At 36.0% G+C, this 10,793-nt stretch overlaps 1 protein-coding gene across 1 annotated transcript in view; it reads right to left on the bottom strand.

Moving 5' to 3' along the window:
• Nucleotides 1-3,922: 3,922 nt before the first annotated feature.
• LOC147074259 (phospholipid-transporting ATPase ABCA3-like) overlaps nt 3,923-10,793 on the bottom strand; it is a 29,880-nt gene continuing 23,009 nt past the window's right edge. The window contains exons 10-15 of the mRNA XM_085943939.1: nt 9,678-9,804; nt 8,739-8,893; nt 7,051-7,278; nt 5,369-5,507; nt 4,722-4,884; nt 3,923-3,989 (exon numbers count right to left, since the gene is read on the bottom strand). Of these exons, the coding sequence (XP_085800065.1) occupies nt 3,923-3,989; nt 4,722-4,884; nt 5,369-5,507; nt 7,051-7,278; nt 8,739-8,893; nt 9,678-9,804 (879 nt within the window). The remainder of the gene's footprint in view (nt 3,990-4,721; nt 4,885-5,368; nt 5,508-7,050; nt 7,279-8,738; nt 8,894-9,677; nt 9,805-10,793) is intronic.

Genomic DNA, 10,793 nt, shown 5'->3' with positions numbered 1-10,793 from the left:
ACAGAGAAACTGTGGATTCCGCAGGAACTGGCTCGGTACCAGGAGAGCTTGAACACTCACCTGAGTGGCAATGTTGAGGTTGGAGACCATGAAGAGGTGAATCAACACTGGGAAGAGTGCAAGACTGCCATAGTATCCGCAGCTAGTGATACCTTAGGACACCGAAAAACAGGTGAACGATCAGAATGGTTTGACGAAGATTGCCGCGAAGTCACTACGAAAAAGAATGAGGCTTACGTAATGATGCTACAGAAGAAAACACGGGCATCAGACGATGAGTATAAAAAGCGCCGGCGTGACGAAAAGAAACTACACAAGAAAAAGAAACGTGATTATTTAAAAAAGGAAATGATCCTACTCCAAGAACACTATAAAGCCCAAGAAAGTCGGCTGTTCTATAGAAAGATAAATAATGTTAGAAAGGGTTTCAAGCCTCGTATCACAATGTGCAAGGATGACGATGGCATGATACTCACAGAAAAGCACCGCATTCTTGCCCGGTGGGTGGGTTTCTTTGATCAACGTTTAAATATCCCCCATAATGATGCCGGCAACACTAACATTAATACTCATGACCAGGAATCAGTACAAAGTGGCATGGATGATACCGAAGAACCACCGACATTAAATGAGGTAAAAGGTGCCATGTCAAGGTTAAAAACAAACAAATCGCCTGGAATAGATAACCTACAGAGTGAATCAATAAAATGTGGGAGAGAAAGCCTGCTCAAACATTTGCATAGCCTAATTCACCAAGTATGGACTTTAGAAAAGATGCCAGAGGAGTGGAAGGATGGGCTGATTTGTCCCCTGCACAAGAAAAGAGACCAACTAGAATGTAGTAACTACAGAGGGGTGACACTCCTTAACTCTGCATATAAACTGTTGTCGATTCTGATATTCCAGCGGCTGGAACCTATTGTAGAAGGAATACTCGGGCGCTACCAAGGAGGCTTTCGACGAGGGGTTACTCAAATGTTCACTCTAAGGCAGATTCTAGAAAATACCACTGAATTCAATATTAACACGTATCACCTGTTCATCGATTTTAAGGCAGCTTATGATAGCATTAATCGATACCGGTTATACGAAGCAATGCGAGAATTTGAAATTCTGATGAAAATAATTAAACTTGTTGAGATGACAATGACACCAGTACAATGCCGGGTGAAGCTTCAAGCGGAAATATCCGAGCCATTTATAACACTGAATGGCCTCAGGCAAGGTGACGCTCTGGCATGCCTTCTTTTCAATATTGCGCTAGAAAAGGCGATACGGGATGCAAAGATTGATGCCCGTGGCAGCGGCACGATATTTACTAAGCCTGTGCAGCTGCTGGCGTATGCCGATGATATCGAAATCATTGCCATGTCAGAATTGGCACTGAAAAAGGCATTCAGAGCATTAGAAGCCACTGCCAAAAGAATGGGTTTACAAATAAATGAGGCAAAAACTAAATATATGCCTGTCTATGTCACACCACGAGAAGTCGCACCAAAGTTAGATATCGGTGCATACAAGTTTGATACGGTCGACAGTTTCATATACCTTGGATCTCTTGTAACTCGACATAATGATATTACAGAAGAAATCAACAAGAGAATCATGTCTGCGAATAAATGCTACTTTGGCCTGTTAAGACATTTTAAGTCCCGCATACTATCTCGCTGAACTAAAAGCACTCTTTACAAGACACTTGTAAAGCCTACACATCGGAAACCTGGACATTAACTCTGCGAAATGAACGAGCCCTGAACATCTTTGAAAGAAAAATTCTCCGCCGTATATATGGACCGATCAGGGATGGCACCAATTGGAGGAGAAGATATAATGCTGAGCTCTACGGGCTGTACGAAGATTGCAGCGCAGTTCAATCAACTAAGATTGGGAGACTGCGATGGCTAGGTCATGTGCACCGTATGAATGACAATGAACCGGCAAAGAGAGTGATGTCCAGCAATCCAATAGGACGTACAAGAAGAGGGAGGCCAAAGATTCACTGGTTGGATGGAGCTGCCAGTGACTGCCGTATTCTGGGGGTACCAAATTGGAAAGCGGCCACACTGGATAGAGACAGGTGGAGGGAGCTGTTGGAGAAGGCCAGGACCCACACCGGGTTGTCGCGCCCCTGATGATGATGATGTTGACATCTGTTTCGGGCTATGCCACGCAACTGTCGTGAATGAGAAGAAGTGAGATTTTGATGCATTCAGATATTGATATATAATAATCTTTCGCTCTATCACAACAGCTCGAAAGTGGCAACAGGATATCCGAATCTTCAACTTCAATAATTAAAATCAACCGTTCTGAAGATGGGTTTATAGGCCAAAACATGTTGAAATGACCCAATTAATGTAGAATTAATATAAATACTTTTGTTTCAAAACCATTACCATTTGCATCACATCATTATTGATAGATATTTGCTGGTTCACGTCGGAACATATGTACGTGGTTTATTTATGCACACTTCATTCATATGTGCGGCATCCAGATGTCCGTCGTTCAGGCTATCTTGGCGATCAATGTCTATATGATCGATGTTTGTTTGGTCATCGACATAAAAAACGGCGAGATCAGTGATAAATTTAATTATTAATTTGACATAATATTTGTTTTCTTGTTGCATCGACTAAACGATAGCTATAATATAATATTATTATAACTTACACACACAGTAAACATGTTAAAGTATTAATTGGAAATATTAATCTCAAATAGAACTTGCTACATTTCTTCTTTACTGGGTGTAATGATTTCAATAATAGAAATACTTAAATAAAATACCATTGATTAGCCTGTCAAAAATACATCATTATAACTGTTTGTTGGGTATCTATTAGTATCAGTGTAGGTCGTGGTAATTTTCATAACATTCGAATTCGGAACACAATGCCAGTCGATGCTGATACAATTATTAGCAAAGCTAATTTATGAATAATAAAATTTTGATGACAGCAATTATTATTAAGAAATTGTTTTAGTGTAATTGGTAATTCTCAATTTTAACTAAATTTAATCTGATATCGTCAAGATTCCAAGCTAAATTGTTTTATACTCCGACACTTTAGTCTCTTTATATCGTGTGAGCCTTTTCACACATGCAATTTACCGTCGACTAACTGCATTCGTAAATGGTCAGTGTTTAAATTCCTTAATTTACTTTACTCCATACGTTCCTTTAAAAATGCAAAATTGCAAATATCTATAATATAAATATAATATATCAACAGGAAATCGAACAAGGATGTAAACCGCACGAGAAGAAGAGAAGTGAAAAATGACATTTTCGCCAGTGATTTTGTATGAATGTGAAACGTGGACACTCGAAGAAAGCATAAAACATAAAACAACATTTGAAAGCTTCTGAAATGTGATGTATGGACAAACAGTAATTATATTTGACTGCGTGATTGGTCACAAATGATTATAGGCATGGTAAATAGAGAAGCATCTAGAGTTCATTGAGTAGGTATGTCAAACTGACAAACAGTTGTTCGCAATGACCAAATATCGCAAGAAGTGGAAAGAGATGCCTTCCAACTTCCATTAATAAGAAATTATTTATCAACAAGGCAGAAAACAGAATATGATCTTTAAAAAATGGCAAACAGGTATGTTACTACATTTTGATACTTATATTATCATATCACAAAATTAGTGGCTATCATAATCCAGTGCTTAAGGCGCTAGACTTTCATCCGGGGGCTCCGGGTTCGATGCCCGGTGAGGTGACAATACATTTACCTAATTTAATATGTGAATTTCTCCAAGGAGTTTCTCGGAGCTTTGCCAACATAATTAGGCTTCATAATCTGGTAAGGTATTTAATAAAGAAACAAAAAAAAAAAACATAACAATATAATGTGACAAAAACCGTGATGAATAATATTTTAAACCATCTCCATAATAGGTATTACTACACGTTGCAATTACCTGGATTAACCTCTATAAACGGTTTCTCCTCGCAGCTCTTATTCGTGACTCTGTAATAATATATAGTTTTTATCAATTAGCTACTACCTACAGGTAATTAATAGTGTTTTTTTATATTTAAAGAATTATTGTTTTTTTGCTATGTGATAGAATATTGTTATTTAAGATAAAACCAAGACCAAGAAAGAAATGGTTTGACATTTCTTTCTTTAGAAAAAACACAATTTTAAAAAACCTCAGTGCTCAATGCTCACCAGGTAAATGAATGATGTGAGTTTGAGTCACAATTGGTCAAAAAAAAAAGAAAATTATTCCAAAGTTAATTTAAGATTATTCAATTGTACACAAAAATGTATGTTACATATTTTTGGTAAGTTGAATGGTTTTCAGACAATTTGAGAAATTAATGTTGACATTTTTTCGATTTGTATTGTTAAAAAAATGCAAACAATTATCTTTGATTCTTTGTATCATTATTGATCTGTTTTAATACACTTCTAGATGAAGACCTCCCCAAGCAAGACCACTGAATCATCGAATTCGTCCAGTGACTACTCTGTATACGTGGTATATATCGATCCATCTTCATTAAAAGGTTTTGGTTACTTCATTAGGTACCTACATCGTAAATTCTCTGCACAACCTCTTCTAAGTATATTTTTTAAAAGCTCCAATCCCGGGTTCAAACCCAGGCTACGTTCAGGGCAGTCGGGTGTTTCGCTACTGATCCTATCTAAATTTTATATTTTAGTACTTATTTATAATACGTGAACACAACTCACCTTACAAATACATCGTCAAGCGTTGTTGATGATAAGGTTACTGTCTCAATATCCCAACACTTTTTGTTGTCTTCTATCAAACGCAATATACCTTGAAGGGCGTGTTTGTTCTCTTCTGCTATATGTAGCTCCAGATCATCAATTCCAAACGTTTTGATGTTGTCTATAATCGAGCCAAATGATTTATCAACAAGAGTTTGTTCCATTACTCTCATATTTCTTGATATGGTGTCAGTATCTCCATTTTTAAAATAAATATATAGCTTGTATCCGGTACCTAAAAGAGAGAATTATGATTATTACCTATTTTTCATACTATTCATACATGCTATTTTTATTTTTTCGTGGTACACATTTATGTAAATGTAGCCTTACTACTTCAATAAATATATTATGTATTTTTATTTCGACCTGTTACATTCGTAGGCAAAGTGCCGCACGGTAGATTTAGAAGGCCACCTCCTTTAATTTTAGCAATAGGTACGCACTCCAGGTTGCTGCACCACGAATGAAAATGGTGAATTACGAACCATTTATGGGACACCATTTTCATAATTATGAAAAAGAATTTCAATATTGACAAGAACCAGACTCTCTTAATTATTAATTATAACATATCATGAATTATGATTGAAACAAGAGCTGACCCAATTTCATTTTGAGGTCCATCGTTGTTTCATCGAATAATTTTTTTCCTTGCTTTAAAATGACCACTTTATCTGCGAGTACTTCCACTTCTTCCATTAAATGTGTCGAAATCAAAATTGTGCAACTCTCCTTCAAACCCTGTAACAATAAAAAGAGCATTTTTGTAAACGAAATTCAGATGAAAAAGAAAAGCTATTTGAGTAAGACTTGTCACCATCAGCCAACACAAACATAGGCCCCCCCCCAACGAATCAATTCGCCCCGCACCACTCCCGGTCTTAACACATTGACTGCTGAGTAGATAATTACTTTTTAATTATCACATTTAAATAGCATGCTAATTACATCGATTGGCTGCCTGATCGTTACGCGCTAGGTGCGTCTTTAGCGTCCAATGACTTTTAATCAGGCGTATCAGGAGGTCACCAGTAGCCGTCATATACAAAGGAATCAAGACCTCCATCATCATCTAAAGATCGCCAAATTTGATCCAAGTTTTGAGACTCCATATGCCCTTGGCCGCCTATCGTTGCTTGATTTTCAAGAAATCCGGAGTCATCCGGCCAAAAACCCTCACTCAACTCTGATATACACATATTATTAGATGAAGCATATGGATACCATGAGGCACGTCTAAGAATCCCTGACGCTTGCAAGTCTTCCCAGATAATGTCATAACAATCAATGTCATGTCAATAACAAAAATTTTAAAATGCGAGTTCGTGATGTATTTTCCTATTTGTATCTATCAGTTTATTGAAAAGTTTTGTAGAACAGACGAATCGCAATCGAAAATTATTGTCAATAAAGAAAAATTAAAAATTCTTTCGTTCATAATATTTGGTAAGAATCTAAAATTTCTTTTGATGAAACTTTGAAACTGAAAATTTATGGTGGAAATACGTTGTCTTAAAAATGTAAATAAAACATAACACGAAGAAACAGAACGGCGACAAAACAGAACACGAAAAAACAAAACTAGACCTATGAACTATGACCTTTCAGGAAAAATATAACATTTAATATTGCAATTGTCGTATCTCTATATGATGTATAGATTTTTAATAATATCGGTTTTCAATACGCCGTAAAAAAAATCGATTTATATAATTTTCTGCATTCCTAATTGCTGGAAAGCCTCAATTAAATGGGACTCAACTCGGTATTGCCGGCAAGCTAGGTATATCTTGTCTTAATCAATCTAATATGCTCAAAATTCTTGGGTGTCTGGGTAAAACGAAATAATGAGTTTAATAATTCTGTGGAGTTGTGCATTATTACCAAAATCAATTCGATAAATTGAGGTTTTTACGCCAAATGGCCAACATGCACTGATTATATATTATATTAAAAATTTATATGTACTTCGTTTATAAACTTAAATTTTATAAGTATTTAATTAATAAATAATTACGACAAAAATGAATGTTTTATTTTTTCCCCTGTCACTGTTCTGTTTTTTCATGTTCTGTTTCTTTATGTTCTGTTTATTCGTGTTCTGTTTTGTTCGGTTACTCCCATATACAGACACTACGAAATTTGAATTTAGCAATGAGCAGCTTTCCCATAGGTAGCAATAACTATATGCTTATTCACCTACGAGTCGGCGCGACCTGTCTCCACTAAAGTATTCATGAAATGGGTTAATGATAGTGATATTGTAACATATAGTTATACTAACAAGAAGAAGTTTCCACAATTCTTTGCGGGACTCGAAATCCAGGCCGGCCGTGGGCTCGTCCAAGATTAGTACAGACGGCGAGCCAACCAGCGCCATTGCTAACTGCACCTTCCTCCGCATACCGCCTGACAGTTCTCCTGGCATTGCATTTTTCTTCTCCACCAAACTCAGGCTAGACAAAATGCGATCGCTTTCTTCAACGGCTCTTATATGACTCATTCCCTTAAACTGTAGACAAAATAATGACACTATACTTTACACCAGTGATCGCCAAACGGTAGCTCTTGTAGGATATTTTATAATATTATTTATAAATTTGCCCCCCAAATTTTATTAATGGACTCCGAAATTAAATAATTCTTGAACGCTTCAATGAATTGCTTAACAAGTTGCCATTGTAATATGAAATTTTTGGCACATTCGTCCCAACAGAAAAGTATCCAATTTTAGTTTTGCGATTTGTGCTCAAAATGAAGGCATTGTTTTGTTCTACCTACGTATATCAACGTTTTCCACTATGAAAGTGGTTAAAAGTAAATATTGAAACAGATTCACAGATGTATATCTTGATAATTGCATTCAGATGGAAGTGACAAGGTACTCACCCAGAATTGAAAAAATGTTTAAAATTTTATTATTGGATTCCGAAATGAAATATTTCTTGAACTGACTCACATAATAATATTGTACATCTTGATAAATGCATTCGGATGGGAGTAACTAGGTACCGAAAATTGAAAAAAATGTAGAGTAAAGTGAATGCCATTCTTTTCACTAATTATTTTTACTTTTACTCACACTTATTTCAAGATATTTTTCAATTATTATTTTTTCTGACCATGTCCGATCCTAATAGGATCATATGGGCCTCCACAGAGTAGAGGTTTGTATTAACAGATTTTGTTTTTTACGAGAATTGGAAGTCAGCCACTTGCTCATTAAAATGAATAGAAATTCCTAGCACTTTTAACTCTAAAGATAAATTACCGGCAAGTCATTTTGCATTGTGGAATCGTTTGTCCAGGTTTATTAGGTCCATATCCTGACTCACACACAAATTGAAAAACAATATGTGTACTTGCCAGACCAGGGTTCGAACCTGGGACCCACGGCGTGATAGTTCAACGCTTAAGCCGCGCGGCCACCGTGGGTGTTTAGTTTATAAATAAATAATTAAAGTATATACGCATTTCATGTTTTATTGGATGTTCGATGTCCTAATTTATTTTAAGTAATATAATAATATTATGTATGGTACGCTAAAGGACGATGATAAAAAATTATAAAAAAGGAATATGTATCAGTAACTCACATCCTTATTGAGTTTGGAGACCACTGCTTTACACAATACATGATAAAATTTTTACTTTAAACATGAAAAATCTTACATTTTCGTTGGATATATTTTGGTGTCAGTGTTCAAAATTTAAGTGGTAAACCAAAAGCTATTTCTCACACTTGGTTCTCATTCTGTTATTGTAGGTAGCGAAACTCCCCCTTCCTGGATCCTGGATACCATGTCAATGGGACACAATATTACACATTATCGGTTGACTATTATTAACTATACGTCACTTATTAAGTACGATTGTCTTAAAATTTGCAACAAGCTTAACTTGAGTAAATATTTGGTGTGAATCCGCCATTTCCTATAAAATAGCAAGGCACAGAAATAAATAAAACATTACCTTTGCATTAAGTATCACGTGATCTTGAACTGTCAGATTAGAGAATGTTAGATTATTCTGTGGGCAAAATCCCATTGACTGACGTATGTCATCTATGTGAAGTGTCGTTTTCTTGCCATCGATTTCAATATCACCCTCTGTTGGAGTCATCATACCTATTTATGAGAAAATAGAATCTTATACAGGTATCATGGAAAGCCTACCAGAGGCATCTAGTAGAATAATATGAAGCTTGCAATTTGAGACAATTTATTGATGGTTTACATTTTTAAGTGTTGTAATAATTAATCAATATTTAAAATATTCAAAAGGAACATATGTTTTTGAGTCAAATATAAAATGTTAATTTGTCAAAGGATCCCATATTATTTTACTACATCTTATTTTATGGTCATGTTTATTATTATAATTTGAAGAAGAAGAAAAGATTGAGAAGAAAAGAAGTTGGAGAGTTTTGTATCTTGGTATAAGCGGTATAGTTCCGTGTTGTACCTAATTCTCCACTCCCCACCATCATTCTTGGGTCCGTATATCCGCCTAAGGATCTTTCTCTCAAAGCAATCCACCATTTCAGCAGCTTTCACATTTAACGTCCATGACTCGCCACGACTGTGCGTATGGCGGTTTTATAGAGCCGCGTCTTAGTTTTTCTGTGGACATTTCTGGATTTGAATATGGGCAGCAATGAGAAGTACGATTTATTTGCAGCGGTTATTCGGGCTTTTATTTCTTCCAGTTCCTCATTCTCTTTTGTGATATTGGAACCCAGGTATGTGAACCGGTTGACAACCTCAAATTGATGGTTTCCAAAACTGGAAGTTTGGCCTAGCCAAGAAAAGAAGCTATCGATTTCGATTTTTTGCTTGTGTTGTGAAACCAATTTCCCTTATGGTTCGCGGCTCAAAAAGGTTCAATGAATCCGTTACTGTGTTTATTTACCTGTTATAATTGACATAAGGGTGGTTTTCCCTGCGCCATTGTGACCTAACAGTGCTGTGATACTCCCTTTGTCGAGATTGAATGATACATCTGATAGAGCTTCGACATAATTCTGAGGATTGTACTTCTGAAAACACAAACAGAAGAAAGTAGATATTAATGTATCTTAAAATGGTGAGCTGTTCTGGGTTTACACTGGGGATTCTATTCCTGAACAGAAATATATCATCTCAGAATTTTGAGATTAGTGTTTTTAATGCTGTCCCCGGTCACGCTATCATGGTATTGGTGAAAACATAATATGAACATTTTCCCAAAAATTCAGTGCTTGCATGATTACGACCTTTTCTGTATGAAAAGATTACATTTTCAAGCTCAGTGACATGTTTTTATTATGATTTCATAGGTAAAAAAAAAATCATTTTTTTTCAGATCCCGTAATCCCAAAATCCCACGATAATGAGATTTAGGGATCAACCAAACGGGTCTTGTTCCATGATTTCGGGATACCAAAATCCAGTTCGTGGTGAAACACTACAACGAATGAAGAGGCCACTATAAACATGGACCACCGAACCAACCGCCCCGCACCACACTCGGTATTAATCGAACGTATCACGAGGCCCTCGTTTGATTGAGAAGCATCAGCAGTTTTTACACCTGGGTATATGTCTCCGTGGGTCTATTCTATACTTATCGACCGCTAAAGTGATAAAGTGATAAATAGTATCAAACTTAGGGTAGGTTTGTATCAAAGTATTAGTACTTATTGTAACAATTACAATAAGTTGGTTTTTGTTTTTGCAATAAGTGCTATATTATTTTAACAGCAGCAAGATAGGTGCTGATATAATTTAAAAAATTAAATTATATAATTATTGAACGATGTAATTTTTGATTATTGCGTATTGATACTCGACAACTCCATGATGAAAGTAGATGTATTAAAAATAGAAAACAATAGTTAATAATACACTGAATAAGGGCCCTTAATATGAGCTGTAACAAAATTTGAAAAATATTAATGTGATGTGTCACACTGTCTTTAACATTAGAGATAGGTAGGGGGCCCGCCAAAGATCCTAGCCTGAGAGCCCGCTTCAGGATGTGGGGGGC

This window comes from Rhyacophila brunnea, unplaced genomic scaffold (assembly GCF_057557595.1).
Source record: "Rhyacophila brunnea isolate RB1 unplaced genomic scaffold, BYU_Rbru_1.0 scaffold_16, whole genome shotgun sequence".
In the NCBI taxonomy this organism is placed as follows: Eukaryota; Metazoa; Arthropoda; class Insecta; order Trichoptera; family Rhyacophilidae; genus Rhyacophila; species Rhyacophila brunnea.
Note: the sequence above shows the minus strand (reverse complement) of the source record. Positions and strands in the feature narration are given on the sequence as shown.